This window comes from Pundamilia nyererei, unplaced genomic scaffold (genome assembly GCF_000239375.1).
Source record: "Pundamilia nyererei isolate P.nyererei 1_Seehausen unplaced genomic scaffold, PunNye1.0 scaffold00378, whole genome shotgun sequence".
NCBI classification, from domain to species: domain Eukaryota; kingdom Metazoa; phylum Chordata; class Actinopteri; order Cichliformes; family Cichlidae; genus Pundamilia; species Pundamilia nyererei.
In genome coordinates this window covers 48,844-72,201 of record NW_005187779.1, presented here as the reverse complement: position 1 = coordinate 72,201, position 23,358 = coordinate 48,844, and the positions used below count along the sequence as shown (strand labels likewise).

At 39.2% G+C, this 23,358-nt stretch overlaps 2 protein-coding genes across 2 annotated transcripts in view; both read right to left on the bottom strand.

Annotated features, from left to right (window-relative positions):
- Positions 1-2,428: 2,428 nt before the first annotated feature.
- Positions 2,429-5,701, bottom strand: LOC102208136 (uncharacterized). Its single transcript, XM_005752757.1, has 2 exons — positions 5,602-5,701; positions 2,429-4,095 (listed from the first exon to the last, which is right to left on the bottom strand). Exons 1-2 carry the CDS (start codon positions 5,641-5,643, stop codon positions 3,172-3,174), a joined length of 966 nt encoding a protein of 321 aa, XP_005752814.1. The 5' UTR covers positions 5,644-5,701; the 3' UTR covers positions 2,429-3,171.
- Positions 5,702-17,086: 11,385 nt separating this feature from the next.
- kcnk9 (potassium channel, subfamily K, member 9) overlaps positions 17,087-23,358 on the bottom strand; it is a 42,545-nt gene continuing 36,273 nt past the window's right edge. The window contains exon 2 of the mRNA XM_005752756.1: positions 17,087-17,972. Within this exon, the coding sequence (XP_005752813.1) occupies positions 17,095-17,972 (878 nt within the window). The 3' untranslated portion in view covers positions 17,087-17,094. The remainder of the gene's footprint in view (positions 17,973-23,358) is intronic.

Below are 23,358 nucleotides of genomic sequence, written 5' to 3'. Positions count from 1 at the left end.
GACTAGAAAAGCGCTATACAAATACAGGCCATTTACCATTTTGATAAAGTCTACTCTCCACTGCTGTGTAATCAAATTATTGTAAATGTGTGTAATTATTTGGAAAAAGAAAAGTTTTGAGTCTTTTCTGTGAGAAACCAGCTGACCTGAACAACATAGCTTGGTTTATGCCACATTACTTAAGAGTAGCATGTACGGTACTTAAGAGTTCTTCAACATCACATCACAACATCGCAAAACTATCGTCACACAATTTAGTATGACATTGAATTCTTTTAATATTTGACTAGTGATTCCATACAAGCAGTTTTCATGTTCCAGTGAGCATCTATAAGTCCTGAAAAAGGCCACACCCTGAACAAGCTGCCATCCTATTGCAGTGCTAAGACACAGAAATATACAACCATTCACACTCATGTTTTCCAGTGAGAAGTGAAAATAAAGTTTTGGCTCTTTCCTTATTTATTTAGGTAAAAGATTCAAAATAACTGGCAGGATTTATTATTATGACTTTAATCTCAGAATTCAGATTTTTCTTCTCAGAATTCTGGAAAAGAAAAAAAAGACGTGCCCACTTTTTCTTCTGGTGGCCCTAATCGTCTTCCGTACATTTGAGAGGAGACCTGTTGTGCTGAAATTATGTCGACCAGATCAGGTGGACATCAGTAACCACTGTTACATGTCAGGCCAATTCCAATGATTCACAGATTTGTGACATCTTCCTGTCTGTGAGAGCTCACAGCTGTCCTACTGTCATCATAAAAGTATTGGAGTTCTCCGGCACTTTATGCATGTTTTCTGTTGAATTACCCACATTCCAGTTTAGATTCACTTATAGAATATCCCAGGCTCTCTTCGACTTCAGCTCCTCATCTTTTGAAGCTAGGAGGTTCACATGAGCTCTCTGTATATTTCTCATGACTCCCTTGAAAAGCATCTTTTTGCCCGAACTTTTCCTGGTGCAGACTCGTCTCTGTCCATTCTCAAAGATGGCAATCTCCTCCATGATGTCGAGACTTGTTCAGAGACATTTTTTGATGACAGAACAGAGAGCATCTCAGTCCTTGAATAACTGAGTTTTTAGTCAGATGATTGGTGGAAAAGAACTCAAAAGTATGAAGGAACAAATCATGTGTTTTGTCCTTGTGTTTATTCCAGTTTTCTGGTCCCTGCCTGCTTTTCCCACAGACAAGACTATATACAGACCAAAGACAGTATAAAAGATGGATCATGTTTTACAATCCAAACAAATGTTGAATCAGATTGTGAACCTGAACGCTCTCCAGCTAACAACTTGTGATTAGCATACTGGGGATAATTCAATTCAGTTCAATTAAATTTTATTTATTTAGCACCAAATCACAACAACAGTTGCCTCAGTGTGCTTTACATTGTAAGATAAAGATCCTACAATATTACAAAGAAAACAGAGAAAACCAGAATAATCTCCATGATGTCCCATCAGCAAGCGCTTTGGAGACAAATCTCCCTTTCAGAAATTAATTATTTAATCAGTATTACCTGAAACCCGCAACTAGGGCTATAAAATCACTAGCAGTGTTTACAGGGGTCACAGTTTCAGAGAGCTGAGAGTCGTTTTCAGTCCGTCTGTGAGCCACACTGGTTTCAAAACACCTCAATGGCATCTGCCACTGAACCTGAATGACAAAGACAGCTACTTTCTGTACCATAAAACTTCTTACTGTTCCAGGGTATCACTCTTGAGGGCCGCCCTTCAGTAGAGTCTGTGAAATTAGTTCTTGTCATTGTTGACTTGTGTAGTGTTGTACTTAGACTGCCCTCAGAGGTCAAACACACTGCAGCTTAAGAAAAACTGGCAAATAGAAAAATGGTGCAAAGACAAACAGAACACAATGGATGTTCAATAAAACAAGAGAAATAGCAATAAAACGTAATAGCTGCGGAAGTGAAAGAAACCAAAACATGCTGAAGATCGCACTGAAACAAGGACTTTTACTAGAAAGTCTGATGTGATGTGTAGAAGGTTCTTTACTAGAGAGGTTAACTTCTTAATATACAAACATGTTGTTGTTTGTGCTTTGTTTTTTCTTATTAGTGGGGTCCACAAGAGACAGCACTGCATATGCAGATTTTTAATGAGTGGAAAAACACTGCAAACAGTTATATCATTGATTTTGTTGCAGGTTTGGCTTGAAAAGTTTTACTTTTCTTGTTTAGTGGCTTTTATTGTTTATTCCTGGCCAGAGGTCACAGTTGGCATAGACTATAACCCTGAAAAAGCTTTTGAAGCTTTTCCTTTGGTGTTTATAAGACGCTGACTCCAAGCAGCAGATTTTCACTGCAGTAAATCTTTCAGTAACTGCTGTTTCTGACCACTTGGGGGCAGTGGAAAGAAGTTTTGGATCCACAGTCTCCTTTTTATTTCTAGAGCAAACATAGCACTTAGTTACCAAAGATAATTTAATGAATAAAGCAGATAGTATATTATGGCAGTAATGACAGTGAGATCACGTGTTCATACTTTGGGGTGAGTTACTTCTCTAATGTTACTTGTCTGGCTCGTTTCCAAAAGCCACATTAAAGCACTTCCAGGGTGGAGGAGTGTGATCGAACAACAACAAAAAACTCAGCTGGCATTCAGAAACTCCTGTAGCTGCCTATAGGTCGAATTAATTCTGCTTAGAAAAGCAGAATTGCTTTAACAAATCAGAAAGAATGATAATTTAACAAAACAAATGCGCTCCCGACCTATCTACACATCTGATCATAAACCAGGTTTTTTTCATTGCATTTTCTGTTTTTGGGCCACAAAAAAATCTTGATCCGGGTCTTTGTGCCAACAAGTACACCCCCGAGATTTCATAAGGAGCTATTTTCACACTGGAGACATTTGAGTTAATAAAAAATAAATAAATAAGCACTGCCGAAGAGTAATCATTATGTTGTACATTCCTGCTTAAAATACTAGAAATCAGGTTTCCAGTTGGAGTACATTCCGGTCTATACCAGTCCTCTGCATGTGTGTGCTTTATGATGACATCATCCTATTTTATTAGAGACATTCCAGAGGGACTGCATTGTTATGCTTTGCGATCAAGGCTTTTTTCCTCATTAATCTGCAGTTAGCAGCACTTGGCTTCAGACTATCAAGTTCCTGTTCTCTGCTTCCACCTTCAGCTGACTGTCGGTTCAGAGTGCAGCTTGCTTACTGCCATCCTCCTCGTGGCTCTTCCTGGCACTTCCATTCTCCCAGGAGGCTGCAGGTGCAGGCGGCTGTTTGATGCCTTTCCCAACATGTGGCTGTCCTCGAAGAAGCCTCTCTCCCCGCTGCCCTTTGCCTTGGACACCTTGGACCAGCTTGCGCTCATCTGCTGATAATCCTAGTGTTGACGTGTTTGAATTGCACTGATCCTCTTCTAGGCATTGTGCTCTAGGCAGCCTTAGCCGCCTCCAACCTGTCTCCTCCTGGAAGTTGCCAGGGATGTGGCACGCCGCCTCTCTGCCACATGCAGCCTGAGCTTTAATTTGAGGGAAAAATGAGGGAGGGTTAGGTTTGCTGCACAGAGGAGCTGGGGTACCTCGACACACCACATCCTCCAGATGCTTGTGTCCATTCTGCTCTATGGGGTTGGCACGCGTCAGCTGTGGCCTTGCTGATTGATTTTGCTGCTGGGCTTTGACTGGTGCAATGGAAGCAGAAGGAAATGCCTCTGCTTTTACCAGTCTTTGCCTCATGCATGATTTTGCCTTCCTCGTATGGGTCCCATCCAGCTTACAAGAGGCTGGGTTGGGTTCTTGGTGGATAAACTTAAGCTTTTCCTTCTGAGCCTCCTTCACCTTCTCTGGCAGCTCCAGCGGGGCAAGTTTCAGGGGTCGTCTGAGGGCTTGAATCTCAGTCTGGTTTTCTACGTCAGGCTTCGGAGACTTGAGAGCTAACAAGTCCAGCTGTGGCAAGCCTTCCTCGGTAGGCAAGGAGGTCACAAAGTGACCCGCTGCCTCCCTTTCATGGCCCGGTGTCTTGGAGTTGCGGCCCTTTTTAGCAGCTGGTCTCAAGTTTTGACCATTCCGATGCAACGTGGTATTTTTAGCTTGAATAGTCAACATTTCTTCTTGCTGCAAAACACCATGAACAAAAGACACGTTATTGACTCAGATGAATCATACAATAAAAAATAATGTGACTTCTACCAGTTAGAATTTTGAAAAACAACTTTTTAAGAAGACGTTTGATGGCAGTTGCGTTACTCTAAGGATGATAAATCGTTTCCGCAGTGACCTGTTAGAGTTAGGCTAACCCATACCCTTCTTTTAACTGAATTTTCAGCTGTTTTCTAAGAAGAAAATCACAAAATATGCTTGTTTGGTATGTGGCTGAAACACGTTCTAACTCCAACCGGGTCTCTGATGTCTCGGTGGATGTTAGGATGCTCATTAATGTTAATATGGGCAGTAACTGGGAGAGCCAGGTATCTCTGTAGCTCTTAAAAGCTCATTAGGATGGCTGTTTCGAGGAACTGTTAGGCTCAAGCCATTCTGGAAAATAACTGAACACCTGGATTCGGATCTATTTATTAACGACTGATTAATATTTACAACTGCAAACTTGAACATCTATAATAAACTGACGAACTATTTGCTTACTTACAGCATTGGCTGTTTTAAATTTAGAAAGTCATCAATACAGATCCCTACTTTGCAGTGAGCGTTGGCTGTGGTCATAAATACACTTAATGGTGCTGTCACTGTGATCAGCATGGAAATGTAATGAAATGTTAACACATTTGTTTTTCAAATGCTGCACAGTGTCCTTTAGAACAGTGGCCACAAGCCTGAAGGCTGGGAGAACAACAAAAGGCCGTGAGATGAATATTCAGATGGAAAATCAGGAAGTTTGTGATACACGGAATGATTCCGTCTTTAGATCTATCCAGTTTTTTATATCCAGTTTTACTGTGTACAGCGAATCTTATTAAAATATTTTTTTAGCACATGAAGGGAAAATTGCTCTTTATATGACAGAAGAACTGTTGATGACTTTACTTTGATCATATCTGCACATATAACTAAATTAAATAAATGCAACAGACGAATCTGTCTCTCAACACATCCAGTAAGATAAATATTTTCTGTTTTCACTCTTAACTTCAAAAGTTCCTCATTCTAAGGCTGTTTAAAAGTTTATTACACTCACATCACACGCTTATGCTGCTGGGTTATTACTGCACACCAGAAATAAATAAGCTAGTACAGTTCACACGTCTTAGCTTGGGATTTTTTTATTTTATTTATTAATGAATTAAAGAAACATGCAACTGACATATAATTTTTCCATGTAAAATGTTCAATTTAATGAAATCCGATCAAATGAAACTTAGTTGATTGGTCTACTTTCAGTTTTTGCCGATCACATAATTTGAATAAATAAACTTTTGGTTTTTTGGAAGTTTTTTTTCGTTGTTTCATCTGGACAGTTACTGTAAAGCCATTGCTTATTATTTATGCATTATTAGAAGGTGATCTAAGACATAACTGTAAAACATGACTACATCTGCACATGCACGTTGACTTTCTCATAGAAAACAAGTCACTGATGATGAGAATCAGTGTAAGGATACTCACAGGTTTAGCAAGCATCTCTTGCTTGAACTTTTGTTGAATCATATCTCGCAGAGAGGAGCGTTCTTGTTGTCCCTGCTTCGTTGGAACGTGCCACCCGGGTGAAGGCAGTGCCACTATAGTTGCAATGGATTTTAGCAGCCTTAATGTCATTATACAGATTAGGGTCACAATAAGGCACAGTGATCTCTGCTGATCTCCAGCTTAGCAGCCAGTGTCCACACTCACTTTGAGTTCTTCTTGTTTGTTTTCATTCCCCCCAGCAGGATTTTACGCTAATAAAAAATGAGTAGCACCTTTCTGCTCAAATTATGACTGAAAAGTAGCAGTTATTTTCATTTTTCACTGACCACCAGATGGTGCCAGAGACAACCTTTGAAGAGTACTGTGACCTCACTGTTGCATACATAACAGGGCCAGCTGTGAGCTGCAAGAGACCTGCAGAAATTTGATTCTAACTTATCAAATATTAATATAATCATAAAACAAACCATGTTTTCCTCCTAAATAACAGTAAGTTTCCATTTGCACACATTATAAAAGAGCTGCTTTGCATTTTAAGATTCCAACACTTAACACATTACTATCTGGAAAATCTCTGAATACTCACAATATTATGCCGCATACATACAGCTGGAGCAAACAGGGAGTTCTGTGACAATTCGTAACCGATTGAGCTAAACATCACACAGCCTCGCGTTACATGAAGATAAAGGTGACACTGACGCAGGCTAAATTCACAGAACCTCTCTGGAATGTAAAAATGTCTGTCCAAGTTTCCTAAAAACTGAGCACCTGAATGGTGATTCTGCTTGAATTATTAATTTCATTTTGTTTTCATCTCATATGCACTGTCACAAACTGTTTGGGGTCACTAAGAAATGGTCTTGCTTTTAATGTTTTCATGTTTTTACATGCAGATGCATTCAGTCTCCTTTAATCATTGATCATTTTTAATGGAATATTGGCACAAATGTACAGCAGCCATGGAGTTTTTGGTTGCTGAAAATCCGGTGGAACATTGTGTTACCTAATGCAAGTTTATCAGGGTAAAAGGCTGATCGATCATTAGAAAAACCCTTTTACAATTATGTTAGCACAGCTGAGAACTGTTCTGCTGATTAAAGAAGTCGTCAGGCTAGCTGAATGTCCGGAGCGTGAGCAATTACAAAAACAGAGTCATCTTCATTTGTTTAAAAGAAACAAAGGATATAACTCAGCGGACATGACCTAAAACATAAAAATTGTATGATATTACTTTATACTAGTCCCTTCTTAGAAGCTAAATGCCTTTAACCAATGCAGAAAGAGAAGTAGGAGACAGAACTAAGCATGAATCCCTTACAGGTTCTCAACTGGCAACATCATTAACATATGGCAACGTATCCATGAAGCCACAGTCTCATTGTCAACAGTGAAAAGGGACGTATTGCATTGACAACTAGAGTGCTAAAAGTCTGCAAGGAGATCCTCTGAAGAAGGCAAACTTTTAAATGCTTGTTTCTAACCTCGTCAGTTTCTTAGGACATTTATCTGATGTGATCATAGCTCCAATTCACTTTGCAACTCACCCAATTAATAGATTTTCATAAAAAAATTTCCCCAGACTTTTGACCTTACCCCTATGTCGTTATAAGAAACTAATAATGCTGCGGCGCAAACAGCTTTATATTCATATAAAGCTATTTGGTGATATATATATCAGACTGAACGTATGACAGATCATCTGGTTTGAAGAGTCACACATTTACTTACTAATGTGAGACGGTTCCTTTTGGTGATACTATCACACAACACATTGTGGGATTAAAAATAAGGTGGGCAAAGAACAGATGTTTTTGTTAACTGAATTCAGCTGGCTGTGGTGTGGATATGTGGCCAAAGCTGAAATTCCTCTGATGTTCACTTCAGGCTGCCTCCACTTCACTCCAGAGAGTCACTGAAATGGACCGAGCAACCTTTATTTTTGTAGCCCTTCTTAATGAAATTATCAGGAAAAGCATCCTTTGTAAAAATTCTCCTAAATCCAACATGTGGAGCGACCCACTGTGGCAATCCCTTGTAGACTGTCCAACAAGTTTTAGTTTCAGTTTTGCTGAGTGAAAGTCTGGTATTGTGTTAATCTGTAACTCATCTCTAATAAGCAGTTTGTGTCTGTGTAACAAACGCTCTACAGTTTATGGATATAGCTAGCTAATCAAGCCTGCTAGCTGTCTCCCAATTTAACATACTAATCCAGCCCCTTGTCCCATTATTTGTCCCATTTACTCCAATAAAGCAACATGTGGGGAGGTCAAAATGCTAACGTTGAGGCTTCAAAATTCTGAATTAAAATGAGTGGGTGTTGTCATGTGTTTAATTCTATCGCGTAAATGTATGTGGTTTAAAACCCAGTGTAATAATTTAAATAAAGCCCGCCCACAAAAAAATATCAATTTAACTTCACTGATTACAAAAAACAAAAGGAAATGTATAAGAAAATGAAATTTACTGCATGATTTGTAACCTTTGCATTACCTTAAGAAAGGGGCGCTGAAGGTGCTGTGTAGACATGTCTGCTATATTATCAATCTTCACTGGAATTACACTTTAATCCCATTTCTCTTCACGTCACACGTAATTCTTCTCTTTTTCAGTCTAAATATCTTGAGACAATCAAGACAAGACAATGATGTGCTGTGTGCTGCCTGCAGGAATATTTGCAGATCGTAATCACCCTCCTTTTGCAGCTTGGTTTCAATTGTAGCTCTATTGCTCCGACATCAGCCTCATTCACTGTATTTAGAAGCAGACTTTTCCTAAATGGATGAGACTTGTGTGAGATTAGTTGAACCATCAAATGTACAGACAGACTCAATCATCATTTTTTTTTAAAAATCTCCTGTTCTCCATTGTCTTGTTCTCTTGCATCCCTCCCCTAAAAACGAAATGTCAGCACCTGCTTATTGCATCATATTATTGGTGTGGTGGAGTTGGTACCACTGCAGAACAACTTGGCTCTGCTTACATGATTATTTGAGATGCAAAATTACAGGCTTACCGCCAAGAGAAGGCCTCAACGCCCCTCTGCCACTGTTCTTATTGTGTCGCCCTCTGTGTTGCCTGACGTTCAGGGCTGACAGTATAATTACTACGGTGTGGGAAGAGGATAAAAAGGGATGTTTGTTCATTCTCCCACCTACTAAACATCCAGCTGCACCACATGAGCCACTCACAGAGAAGAAGGTGGCTACTACCAGAAATCCTTCATAACATAAAATTGAATGCTTACAAGCTGTACCATATTACTGTGTCATGTGCAGAGGACTAAACTTACTAAAAAGTTAAGTCCCAGGCATCTCTGGCTCTTAAATAGTTTTCATCGTACTTATCTGACAGACAGTTCAGAATTTATATTTAAACAAATGTGACTTCTCCTTTGTGGAGTCCCTCAAGGCTCAGTCCTTGGACACCATTCTGTTTCCTATATATATGTTGTCTTTGGGTGATATACTTTACAGTTTTAAAGGAATTTCCTACCATTTCCTACCATCTCAACAGCTTCTCCTACCTCAGCTCATGTTTTTATGCTATCACTAATTGGAAGTGTTTAAATTTTCTCGAACTCAACTCTGATAAAACTGAGGTTTTTGTTCTCTATAAAGAATCTTGGTGTTATTTTTGACTGCTGTCGGTATTTTGAAACTGGAAATTTGAGTGCGCACTTCAATTTTCTCTCGTCTTGACAAGACACATACTTGTCTTTTGTATTTCTCAGTCCTCTCTTGGTTGTTAACTGGTCCAGGATGCAGCATCTAGTTTGCCAACAGAAACTAGCCAGTAATCACAAATGTTTCTGTTATATTATCCTGGTTTGTTTCGGACCAACCAAGTGCTTGTTAGAAACAGGGGTGTTTTAGATTTAGTTATGTTATTTTGTGCTTAGTTAGGATTGGTGTTTGTTTTTGTTTCCCCCTATTGTGTGTAAATGGTTTGGCCAAACCGCTACAAAGGTGACCCTCCTGTGTCTTTGTGTTTAGGTTAGGTTGCCAGTTAAGTTGTGTCTACTTTGTTTGTTTAAGCTTCTGGAAGTTACTTTTTTATTAGAGTTGTATTTAGTTGACCTCTTTTATGGGTCTACTAATTATATTTTGAACTTTGTCTTTCTGAACTTATTGTGGGGGTTAAAAATTTTTTAAAAGCCCATTTCTGAAGACATGTTTCCTGTGTCCTCTATGCTTTTGCTGCTTGGTCCCTCACATGTGTCTAACCTAAAGCAAAACCATACCACCAAACATGAATGACTGAAGAATGGAAATCACCATCATCTTTTCATTGCAGTGTCCTTTTTTGCTTTCTTGTCATAGGAACTGGAAACAATGTCAAATAGCCAGTTAGGCTCTATGCAAAGCTGACCTCGGAACACCTCTAAATCTCAATAAAAAAGCACATAACCTTAAATATTCTTGCTAAGTATCTTTGTTTCTACTCATTTGTTTTCTAAAATGCACAAATTTGGAAGGCTAGTTTTTCCCCATGGTTTTAGTTTTTATAATAAATTAAGCTATTATTCTGCTTTAAGCAGTCCTGGAAGTGATATCAATAATCTCATCAGGAAGAAACTGAATGAGCATATTTCTCAATAGATTAATATAATCCCTTTAACATGGACACTTATGGAAATAAAGTAAAACTTAAATATTTTAAGCACGGGCATGGTGATTTGGTTTGCATACAATTATCATTTATTTTCTCCTGCAGCTGAGATTTGCTCTGATCCTTGTCTGACCACCCAAGTACTTAAGACCTCTCTCTTCATAATTTTAATTTTTAACTTTTTTAACCAAATACTTTGGGGGTTTTAGTTGCTTCCGGCTTAGAACCTTCTCTAAACTTTCTCTTAAAAGATAAATCAACAACATGTTATAAATTTTGAGAAAAACTGATCACAAATGAGTTTGATAAACTTGCCTGCAGCTGTTTAATGAATATGTAACAATGAAACTCCCCGGACTGGATTTTGTTCTCGAAATGAAAAACTCTTCTTGGATTTTGGTAAAATGACTTCAAAGTTGGAGATGTTAAGCACTTACAAGAAGACAGAGGCTTTCAGAAGGAGGCTCATCATTTTTATTCAAGTGTGTTATGGCTTCACCCAGGCTGTTCAAACCCAGTGAGTCACCCACACCAAATCATGCACACACACTCACCAAAAAAAAGGAAAGAAAGAAAAAAGAAAACATACAAATGTAAAATGTTATGTAAAATGTTCATTGCACTCTGAACAAATCTCAACGATCTCTTCTCTAAATGTTGAAAAGAGAGCCACACCAGAGAGCACTGTACAGACATCAGTTTCAAAATTGCAACAGAGGACGTCAGTGGCCTCAAACCACATGATTACCAGCAAGATGGGCTATAATCTCCTGTAAGGAATATGGTACATGGTATTTTTTTGTTCATCAGACCTACAGAAGAACCTATTGCAAAGGATATTTCACAAATAGAAGTTATGGAACACACTTTCTATTATTACACAGATAGTAGTGCAATTTGTGTCTCTTTGTCCCTGTCGTAGATAAACATGGCACTGTTGACAGAGAAATGGCCTGCACATACTGCCACATGCAGTAAGGAACACCTGGAAGCCAAGCATGGCCACATACGGGATGCCGTAAAAAGAAGCAGCAGCCAATGACCAACGGGAATCAAATCACCTCCGTATCGTATGACCCCACGTGGCAGAAGACAATATGCAGCCGTGTTTGTCTGGTGAGAGCAATGGCGTGTGCGGCTGTTTCTCCGTGCCGTCTGCATCTGTTACAGAGTAACATTCAGTCGAGGACCATCAGCGTGACATGTGACGTGGTGGCTGAAAAATCAGAGTAATATGAACGCGTGTGGGAGGGGGATGAAAAACGATCTGACTTGCAGCTCATGAAGATTAAATGAGTTAATTTGTTTGCTTCTTCCATTCAAAAAAATAAAAAATAAAATGATCCATTATGGCTGATACATTCCCCAGAAATGCTGCTTGGAAAGGTTTTACTGTGAAAGTGGAAGCAAAGCAGATGCCACTGATCACTTAGTGAGCGTAGATATTTGGTTAACCCTATCAGTGTTCTGGTAATGATAGATCTCGATAATGGTAACGATCATTCTGGTGTACTGCATTCTCAGAGTAACAGGTGAGAGGAGGAAGCACTGAAACGTCTCAACAACAAAGTCCAAAAGGAACAGTTGTTTTCTCTTCAGTGTACTCTTCAAGTACATTCAGATAACCTTGAGCTATATTAAGGTTTCATATTATCAACAAATCCCCCAAAGAGATCAAAATCAATGATGCATACAGCTGTCTCACTATCTGAACTTATATATTTTTGTGACATTAAGCTGGAATTCCATCATCCGCTTCCTTGGTTGATTGGGATTATATGACTAAGTAAAATGGGGGGAAACAACAACAACCACAAAAAGAAAACGGGGGACTTGGAGTAAGAATCATGAATCATCATCACCCTAAGCTAAGTTTGTTTGTGCATTTTGGATGGCTGATTTTCTGGCCCTGCTCTTGTCTCAACGCTCTTTAGCTAGAAATCTATCTGCCAAGCATCAAACAGCAAGCAAAGTTCTTAAGGTGATAGCATCCAAGAAACCTTGGGAGCTGCATATTTATCTTGGGAAAGAGTAAATATTGTTCTTTTGTATAGATCAGTAGATCTATTGATCTATACATGACTCCAACTGTAATGTTAAACATGTTTACTGGAGAATCTTTCTCACAACATATCCTTTTTCATTGGTAATGTACAAAGATATTAAGTAGCTGTTAGCTTAAAACTGACGCTCCTGACTCTCAACGTTGACTGCGGGGTTTGTGTGTTTTAGCTTGCCTCTTATAGCTCAGTGACGCCTCATTGAGGCCACCCTAATTGAGACTAGGAAAAATAGGTGGTTACTCTGTGATTGTGTTTGTCAATCAATTGAAAGTAGTTGCAGCAACCAGCTGGTTACCTAACCTGTGTTAGCCTGGGGGCCACTTTCAGTTACAAGGCGATTTTGTATTTTGCAGTAAAATGACAATTTATCATTTTACCAGTTTATTTCCATATTATCACAAACAGATGTTGGTATGTAGTTACCAGCTTGACCCCATTCAATTGCAGACTGATAGCAACAAGAACAAGAGCTCCATGTTATTGCTGATTCATCAGGGTCGCTTTAAAGATGGCATCTCACTTCAAGTGGTCGCGGACTTGGTTGCACACAGTCACAATCAATTTGTCATGTGGCCATCTCTAACCACTGAGTGGCTGCAGCATTAGCTAATTGAAGTACCCACATGCTACCAAACATAGCTAAATATGGTTTTAAGTTGATAATGTCAGCTGATTCTTTCAAGTTCACAAAAAATAGCTGATGCAGCTTCGAAAATAGGCTGTGTCAGCTTTGCGTCAGTATTTACCCCTTAGCCGTAAAAGGCTTTTGGGGTATTGTCATTACCCTGCTGTGTGGGCGAGCAGATGGCGTGAACACCTAAGTTTGTGAATGAGGTAAAAATTGATGCCATAGGTGTATTTACTAAAAAAAAATCTCAGCCGAATCTGAATCTCAGTGACCTCAACCCCAAAAGTCAGACGTCAAGTTTTCTGAAAATCTTGTGAATGCAACAACTTGATAGTAAGGTGACGTAGGATTCTAAAAACTGCTAGCATAGTTGTGTCTTATAGGAGGCTGAGGGGAAGCATTGGCTATGGGTAGTGTTTTTAATTAATACTACAAGTTTTCTGTGGTTGTGGCCTGTTGTGGGTTATGTTGAACTTTCCATGTTATATCCTTTAAACCTGTCAAATAATCACACTCCTTGTGTTTCTTGCACCATCTGACTTCATTGTGGGAGGTTGTGGCAAAGCTCAGCAATTATCTCTGAAAGCACAGTGTTACTATTACTGAGGAGTAGCGACCCAACATTATGAGAAGGATACCCAAGCTGCTATACACCACAATAATCTTTTGAACCATTATGAGATGATTGTGTCTTTTATAAGTTAGGAAGTGATTCAGTCTGCTTTGTCAATGAGTGAGTGCCTGACTCTGCGTGGTGGGGTTCAGATGTTGATTTCCTTATCATCATACGACTTATCAGGACTGAAATCTGTCTCTATGTAACCGCATCTGCTCTATTGTTAGCCCGAAGCCAGACTGCTATAGTCTAACAATAGATTTGGTAACGTACAAACAGATCTGCTGTTGAAATGTGCCCACTTTAACAGAAACACTGACTGCTGTTTCTTCAAGGCACATATGCTGATGTGTAAAAATACATATGCATCTCAGCCATGAAAAGGCTTTTTTTTTTATTCCAAAGATTGTTATCTAAATATGCTGTACAAAATGTTTAAAAGCCAGTAAAGTTCCAATAATGAAACAATGCTTTTAGGGCTTCTCTTAGACTCCATGCCTATGTTTGTCACGACTGAATAGGATCCATAGCTTTTTACCGTTTGCCCAAACAGAATGGCATTCACCTTGTGAGGCATGCTCAGCTACCCAGGAAATTAATAAAAGCCTGTTAAACACAAGGCTGCAGAGAATACTGAAGGTCACGCTTTAACTTGAAAGTTAAAGTGCAGAAGTTTTACCAGGTTTCCAGGAGTATTCATTGATTTTTACATGACATAACCTGCTATGGGAATAAAAAGGCTCCCAGGCCTGTGCAACTTAAAAAAAAATTCTCGCCATCCTGCTCCATACTTTACAAAGAATATACACTTAAATCTACATTTGCATGTTAAAATGCATTTTCAATCCTGACTAATTTACATGATGGAAATTTAAACACATGTGAATTGGACCTTAAAAACAGGCTGGTAATCAACATGAACATCCAGAGTTAATCAAGTATTTCTTAGCCTCATGGCAAGACACAGGCGTCAGGGAGATGATGTTTCTAAGTTGCATTTCTCTGAAAATTTCAAAATGAGAATTTGATATGTACATCGGTTTGTTTGGCCTGTGCGCTTGGACTTCTTGGATTGCATTCATCACCTACAGGAAATCAAGAAAAAGGGGGTTTCATTGAAAATTTAAATCTTTTTTTTTTCTTTTTTTGAATTAAAAGTCATAAAGCGAGGTAAATAACTGCTGGGATTTATCAAAAGAAATGTTCATTATTTGGTAAATCATTCTTAATTGTTTGTAATTAACATAGTTATAATGGAAAAAATCGATCTGCCCATTCATTACATTGAAGTTCATGCACTTCCTCAGATCAGCCTTTCGACAACAAAAGAATCCTCCCTCTCCATTTTCTTCTACTGTTATTTTGCTGAGAGTGAAAGGATCATCCTGGTGTTATCAAGCTTGCCTTATTCACAATCTTGAGCTGTCCCCTCCTATTAATTCATTCTCACTATTCAGCTTTTCCCTCCTTGTTGATGTGTTTATCACCTCGTGTTTCCCTAATGGCTCCAAAGTGTATCCAAATCTCAAGAGTTGTCAGTTCAGATCTGCATGCCTCCCCGTCACTGTTTGCACTCGGGCTCTCAGTCCTACGTGGTTACATTTGTGCAGGTTTCAGAAGCACGCTCAGGGTTAGCTGCTACAGGCATGCATCATGTACTATGCAGGGCTTTGGAGCATGCTCATATGTGTCTGTAATTAAACATACACTGCTTCTAAATTCAGATGGAGTAATTTAATTGCACTTATCAAAAATTCCACCCTCTGGGTCCGCTTACACTCATCAACATCACGGCACGGTAATGCCAGCTTCATTAATCTGACTTAATTTGTGATTTTCAAACATCCTATAAATGATCTTTTCTCAGCTTAACTCATAGATCCCCATCTTGATAGTTGTGACCGACATTTCCCATAATGCTCCAGTTTACTTGCCATTAAGAGACTGAAAATAAAAGCTGGCCATTACTTCCAAATATCGACAGGGGGTGCTGACTCCTCTGGTTGCAAAAAGGACTCTGTGAAGTTCACGTAAAAATGAACTTACTGCTGATTTATGATCTCAGTAAAGGTTGTCTTGAGCTTAGGATCTCAATAGTTTAACATGATCATTATTTTATCAAATGTGGTTTCATTTATAGAAAAACAAATGATAAAGCAAGGTATACTTTGCACATTGCTGATGTCTCATTAAAAAAAAAGGGTGATGTCATCGTGAATTTTCCCATCTTCTATTTAGAGTCTATGATCTTATGGTGCTCATGAAGCTTTTCGAGGTATAGAAAAACAACCCTGCTGATGTCAGAGTGATGTTATTAGGGGTAACTTTTATTTTTATGTTTTAGCGTTAGAATTTGTAAAAAAAAGTCATCATTCGAGGTCAAATGAAAGATAGGTTTCATTATGGAAAACATAAGAGTCAGTTGTTTCCGGGTATTGAGCCATATGAGAGACTAAGAGTCTGAAATTGTGCTGCATCTTTAGTAAATTGAGCAATATTTTTTTAGAATCAGTTTTATGTGTGCCCTCCAAATGGCTGGAAGCCAAAGCACTGAATCATCAATTTGTTATACAGTTTGTGGCTGCACTGGATTGTTATCCATTAAGGCAACTCCTACTACAAAAACCTGCCTTTAAAAACATTTTTAACCATATTTGAATGCTAATTATCTGCGCAAAATCATGAATGCAGAGAGAAGCCTCTGCACTTTAACTGAACTCATATTTAGCATGAATGTCAGCGGGAGGGAAAAATCATTATCAGACTCTGGGTACGTTAGACCCCAAAAGTGGAAAATCTGTCTAAATGGAAAAGAACTGAGGGCTGATTTGTGTGTGTGTGTGTGTGTGTGTGTGTGTGAAAATAAAGCTTTTATGGCCAGATCTGATGTTTCTAGAACAGGAGGAAATATCAATAACCGCAGCATGATCCTTTCTGATCAAAGACAAACAGATGCCTTTCACACAAATGTTCTGGAAAAGAGACGCAAACAATGTCACAAAAACCATGGCATACTATTAAATGACAGCTAATGCACATGCTAATATTGGCAACAGTATTTTGGCTTGATGTGTCGTGAATCCATTTAAATACATGATTGCTTATAGAAAACAATACCTGATGCTTTAAGTCACTTTAAATTCTCTGTCTGGAGTGAGGCAATGGAAACATACATAACGGTAAATGCTGCTTCAAGTTATGGTGAAACAACTCCCTTTGAAAAATAGCATTTCCCCCAGTGTGCATCATTTGGTATGTAACCAAAGGTTAATATATCAATTTCTGTAGTGTAAATCTGTAATAAGGAAAAGTCTTGCAGTTTGTGTTGTTTGGTTCTTAAATGGAGCAATCTCTTGAAAAAATAGACATCCATGCTTCATGCTTTGCATCCCCTTGTGTCCGCGCCTGCTGTTCTTGAATAGTTTCCCAAGAATACTTCGATTTCATACAACCAAACTGGAGGGAAAAAGTGCTGAAATAAGATTTGGTAAAGGAGCAGCATTGGAAATGTTTGACCTTGTGTATAAAACTTATGGTCCTGTGGTTGTTGGGGTCTAGATAGATTTCCTTCTCCTCATGAGCTGGTGATTGTCTGTGAAGCTGTGAAGGCCTGGAGACACCGAGCTGATGGGCGAAGGGAAGAAGCTGTTTTTCAAGGTGCTGGGCGAGATCTCCTCAATCCTATAGGAAACCGAGTGAAAGTACTGGTTGGGGTTCAGCTGTGAGCTGAATGAGTTCTTGTGGGAAAAGGCACAGCCCAGGCCTCCCATCCCCGGACTAGGGCTGTCATGCGAGTGATAGTGCATACAGGAGCACACTGACTGCAGATCAGTCACTTCTGCGTGGTATGGCTCCCGTCGCCGCCGTGCCCGGTGCAGCGATTCATCTTGGATGTGGATGATCATGCTGTTCCGATTGCCGGCGAGTGAGGCCCGTTCCTCGGCATCCCGCCGCTCATCCTCACTATTCATAGTCAGGAAACGGAGCACCACTAGATTGAGGAAGGCCCCGATGACCGTAAGGCCCACCAGGATGTACATGAAGCTAAAGGCCACATAAAGGGGTTTCTTCTGGAGGGCCCGATTCTTTTGAAGGGCCACAAAGTCCCCAAAGCCAATAGTTGTTAATGTGATGAAGCAATAATAGTAAGACTGGAAGAAGCTCCAGTCCTCATAATGGGAGAATGCAGCGGCCCCGATGCACAACGTGCCAATGCAGGAGAAAAATCCCACCGTCACCATGTTCTCCATGGACACATCAGTGATGCGCATGCCGCAGCACTTCTTGATGCGTTTCAGAAGGTACTTGACAAAAGTGTTCATCCTCTCGCCCAGGCTTTGAAACATGACAAGAGTCAAAGGGATTCCCAGGACGGCGTAAAACATGCAAAAGGCCTTTCCTGCATCGGTCCCTGGCGCCGCGTGCCCGTAGCCTGAGAAGAGAGCAAAAAGACAGCAGAAATTAGTGATGCGGAAAGACGTCAAGTCCGGGCTGGTTTTGATGCCACCAGTGCTACTGTAACTGTATACTCAAAAAGCCCCAGATCAGCTTTTGTTGACAAACATGACCAAGCAAGAAATCTTCTAAAGAGTCTGCAAGCCGTGCCAAAAGAGGTATTGAATAGGCACATGCCACAGAAATGCGTCTGCTCATTAATCTTATTTGGGCTCAAAGATTATGGCAGGAGGGACGTCCAATTAGTCTGAAGTTTCCGGCGAGGTAAAACAGTTTGGAGGAAGGATTGGAAAAGAGTCATGGGGGAGCCAGTGAAGCTTTTAGCTTAATTAGACTTTATCTTTAGACCACAAGCTGCTGACTCACACACAAACAGACTATTGGAAATCAACCTGTGGGGCAAACAATAGGATTGATACACCATATTCAACTGGGTTTCTAAATGAAGTGTAATTGATTTTAAGTGCATGAATTGTAATTGAATGTTACTTCATAGATTGCAATATGAATGAAACTTGTAGAGCGTCATATTGATTATCTCTCCTCTAGCAAAGCCTTTAGCTGCAAGTATTAAACACCAAAGTCCTAGCCAAGATACACCCACCATCAGTTGGCATGTGTATCGCTTCAACAACTGACCTTCAAACAGAGACATAATATTTTTGGTGTACTGTATACATAAAAAAACATTTAATGTTCTGTGTTTTGAATTTGAATTGTGATTCTGTCTTTTCCCATATGCCCGTCCACCCACACAGGCATGTGTTTAGCTAAGGCTGAAAGCAAACTTGGCTGGATCAATCTGATTTGCAATCGAAGCATTTATATTTCCATATGCAATGTGTGTTCCTGACCTGAGGTTTCATTAGTGGACTTTAAAGAAATGCATTAAGCAAGATTTCAAATGTTGCCTTATCCTATGGCAGAGTTTAAGTGGTTGAATTTTTTTTTTTCCAAACTGCACTGTTATTATTTTTGCGCGTAATATGAAAGGAGCCGAGTGCACTTAAGAAATTAGAATTAAATTATCACTAAACAGCAACCTCCCATGCTATAAAAAACAGCCAGTATGGTGCTGAAAGTTGAAGTTCTTCAAACTGAGGCTAACTCCAAAAGGGAGCTAATGACAACCGATCCCTCTGGCAAAATGATCACTTTTACACCAGAAATAAACAGGTTCACAGCAAATATTCTTGGTTTCAAATGCCAATTGATAAGACCACTGCTGGTGGTAAATTTTTTAATATGTCATTCTTTAATTATTTATTCAGTTATGCTTTATCAAGCGTTAGCATGTTTTAAGCCTATTCTAAGCCTAGCCTATCTTTGCTAGCTAAAATTAGCATTGCATTTATTATTACAGTGAGTTTATGAAAACACCTTGCTAACCTAGCTGATTAGTTTGATTTATGGTTCTCAACCAATCAATAGCTCTCATTGGATTTATGTATCTTTTGGGGTTTTTTTTTAGTTTATTATTTTGGTTTTATTGTTAGCATACTCTAGCTTCAACCGCTCTTTTATGTGGCTTTTTTTTGGTACAATCTAAAAAATTCCACAGCAAGTGGGTTGGCAAAGTGCACTGAGCACTGAGCCATACAAATTAATAAATAAATTAATTAAATAATTAATAAGAAGATGAAGACCAAAATGTGAGAAAAAGCGATGTGGATACTAGCAAAACAATGCAACCGTAAATAAATCCAAACATGCAAACAAGCAGATATTTGCCAATCTGTTCCACAGCCACAAGTGCTCCTGCCTTACAACAAAAAAGAAAACACAAACTTGATTACACAGGTTTAAGTTTGCTTTAAATAATCTAAAATAATATATAACCACTCAACCCAATAATATGTTATACACATCAAATTTCCCCGCTTGAGATTAAAACCAGAAATCCTGCATATTCGTCTTGTCTGATTACACTTACATGACACACTTACAGTATGTGTCATTTGACTTAAGCAGCTTGAAGCAGTGATAGATCTTCTTGATGATACAATAAAAGTAATAGCAATCGACGCGAGGATTAGTATCCACATCAGCTTTGTCGGTATCTGCGACAAAAGAGCAATTACAGATCATATCTGGTGCCAAGCACTGGCATTAAAGAGGCTGTCTAATTTTTCACAGAGACGTCTGAGATCTGCTGCTTGTTCATTAATGAGAGAGTAAACTAAAGTTGGGGGGAAATCAAACCCTTTTCCCATAACTAAACAAAATAATATATTCATTAATCTTGATTTTTCAATTCGCCCCGAGCCTGATTCAACTCTGATAATCAAACTCATACAGTGCAAAAGTGTTGGCTCCCCACACGATATGCAGCAGGATGTACTATAATGTTGCAGCACAACAACAGACCACACCTAAACATAACCTTACTGCAGAGAGCCCAGACCAGCCATGCTTCTTCTTTCAAAATAAAGTACTGCTTACAATAAATTTCACTTTAAGAATGTGTATTACTGACTATTGTGAAACTCACAGGAAACAGACAACAGCCTCTCACTTTATGACAGCTTAAATTGTTTTAACAGGTTAAATCGATTTAATCCCCCTCCCAACTTAAATGGCATTAATGATGAAACGGAAGTGGGGGCAGTATTGTTAGTTAAATAAAAGTCCAGTATTTCGAATTTCCGTCTTTAAAAGGATTTGAGCTTCCTGAGTAAAATCTAGAAGCAGGAAACTTGGGTAAAAACACTGAGCGTAGGTGTTTGTTTTGCATTGCAGCACAGCTTATTTGAAAATTCTTTCCGTGAAGTTGGAAGAGTGCGCATAAAGTGTTGCTGCAAATGAGCCGACTGAATCTGTTGAACAATGAGCAGTGATTACTTCAAAAAGATACGTTTAAAAAAAGGAAAATAAATTTTACTGCAGACTTATTTCGACACAGGTATAGTATTAATGCAATCATATATCATGCAGATCTGCAACTGCTTAATCATGCGATTATTATATACATATACATATACATATATTATTTACTAATTATTGCAGGAGAAAAAATATTTTTCAGGGTTAATGTCATGTGGAAAATATAGCAAAAACATGCCTGTGGCATCTCAAAAGTCTTAGGCAACTCTAATTACATCTCAGGACAGATTTGTATACCCAGCCATCTGTCTTTTTCCAATCTTGCTCAAAATTAGCAAATTAATTGATATTGATTCTTATTGCTTAAATTTGTTCTCAGCGAGTAATTAGGACGTAATGAATTACAGCAGCAGTTGTGAAGAAGTGACAGCTTTCATTTGATTGCAACTGGACAGAGTATGTATATTACCACAAATGTCGTCCACAGATGATCCTTCAGCATTATGGGCTGCACTCGAAGACATTATGCCAACTAAAAACTACTTCTGTTCAGTCATTTGAGCTTCCTGTCACAGGCTTGTTGAAGTGTGATAGGTATTGGTTCAACTTCTGCCAACAAGCCTCGTGTGGATTCTCCTTTTTTTATTATTTAAATCTGGACAGATAAGCACCTAAATGTCAGTCTGATGGTGAAAGCAATGTACTATTAAAAACGTGGACCTGTTAGTGATAAGACTAATGATATTAAAAGGGAAAAAAAGCAAAAAGCAATAAAATCATATCCACAGTGATGTCCTGTCAGTCGGAGCTCTCGTTGCTCCAGCATTCATTAGTGTCCTTGCATTTCCAAGGCAATAAACAGAAGCTTAACAGGGCTTTACAGGGATTCAGAGAGATGACCTACAGACCTACAGAGTGGATATTAACTTGTAAAAGTAATCATCTCTGACATTTATTGTATCAAATAATATCCACTTGGGTGCTGTCTATCTTGGACTGATAAGACGATACATCCAGGAAAGCTTATCGTTTTTCTAGTTTGTCCCTGCTGCGTAACTCCTGACACACACGAAAACCATTTCCAAGCTCGAAAAAAAAAAAAGTTGTGAAATGTCGGATAAACTATCCAACTGTCTTAAAGTATTTCTTTGATGTTGCTGATGGGCTGTGTGGAGTCCGTGACAGCATTGCACTGTGTAATCTGTTTGTCCTGTTATAATGACTCTATTATCTCTCGTTGTCTTGGGAACAGACATATTTGCTCTGCCACGCTGAGCCTGTGCCATGCACAGGTGCTTTGTGCTCATGTGTGCACAGGTGAATGCATGTGTTTGTGCGCAGCACAGCAGAAAGAGAATCGTACTTTAATGAATGATAAAAGCATAGGACAGGAGCCCGGTCACGCTAATATTAAACATTAAGACGTGTTATGAAAAAGGAGGGTTGTGTTTCTGCAGGACTTCTCAAGGGGAGGAAGACGAGACTGGAGCTGCAGCAGGCGGGATTTGTTTGTAAAACACACCGGCCTTATCAGCCTGGAGCACAAAGTGACTCTGAAACGTAGACGAACTCACAATCCATTCAGTGAGATGCTGCATATTTGCAAAATGTTGATTTGATATGACTCATTAAAATATCTTTGAGAAATTATCTCCTAGACAGGAATCCGTTAAAACGTTTTAAAATTTCAGGGTTGCAATAACCTATGTAGCAGCTGATGGCATTGCTTTAGTAACAGGAGCACACTTTCTATTTTAAAGCATTTCCATAAACAGGGTACACGAGGAACATCTGCTAACATGTTAAAAGAAGAACAAAGAAGCTCAGTATTCTGTGTGTGATCTTAGCGTCTCTCCTAGAATATTTCAGTATGAACACGTTTTCTGTATCACTGCACATCTGTTGACTCAGTCTTGAAATGTTTGAACAAACCTCAGTGGGAAGTTTGATAACACGACGACACAAAAGTGCCTCCTGAAAGTCGCGTCAGTGTCGTCTGGAGTGGGAGGAGGTAAAAGCTGCAGATCAGTGCGCTTTCATGTTACATCCTTTTTCTACAACCAAGCCACGATGAAATTAGTCTGCGAATCACCAGCCATGCTATTGTCTCTGTGAGCCTTTGCTGTCAGGGTGCTGATGTTCAGCAGGTGTACTGTTCGACATCTTAGTTCAGTTTTGCTAATTAACGCCACAGCGCTTTTCTCATGGGGGGGAAATGTAATTAGATTTGCAGATACTGGTCCATAAAGCAACAAGCAAATTAAAAATTCCCACAATAAAGAAATAATACAGAACTTTAATGTGTGTACCAAGTGCCGTGGCACTACGGTGCATTTCCATCCATGTTTCACAGTATGCATCGAGGCAGCGTGTTAGTGTACATTTCAAGTGGCTTTTTATCTGAAATTAAAGGAGTTGTTGAGAGTGCTGATCAAATCACACTGGCTTGTCAAACAGCAAACCCGGTGCTAAATAACATGAAGTGTCAGAAACCACATCTTTGCTTACGCTTGACATTTCATTGTATACATTGTTTTTCA

Excerpts from the sequence above, each read along its gene's own strand:
- LOC102208136 (XM_005752757.1), bottom strand. The coding sequence starts at position 5,643 with ATGATTCAACAAAAGTTCAAGCAAGAGATGCTTGCTAAACCT. Across the intron at positions 4,096-5,601 it reads AAGAGATGCTTGCTAAACCT|CAAGAAGAAATGTTGACTAT; the intron begins GTGAGTATCCTT and ends GGTGTTTTGCAG.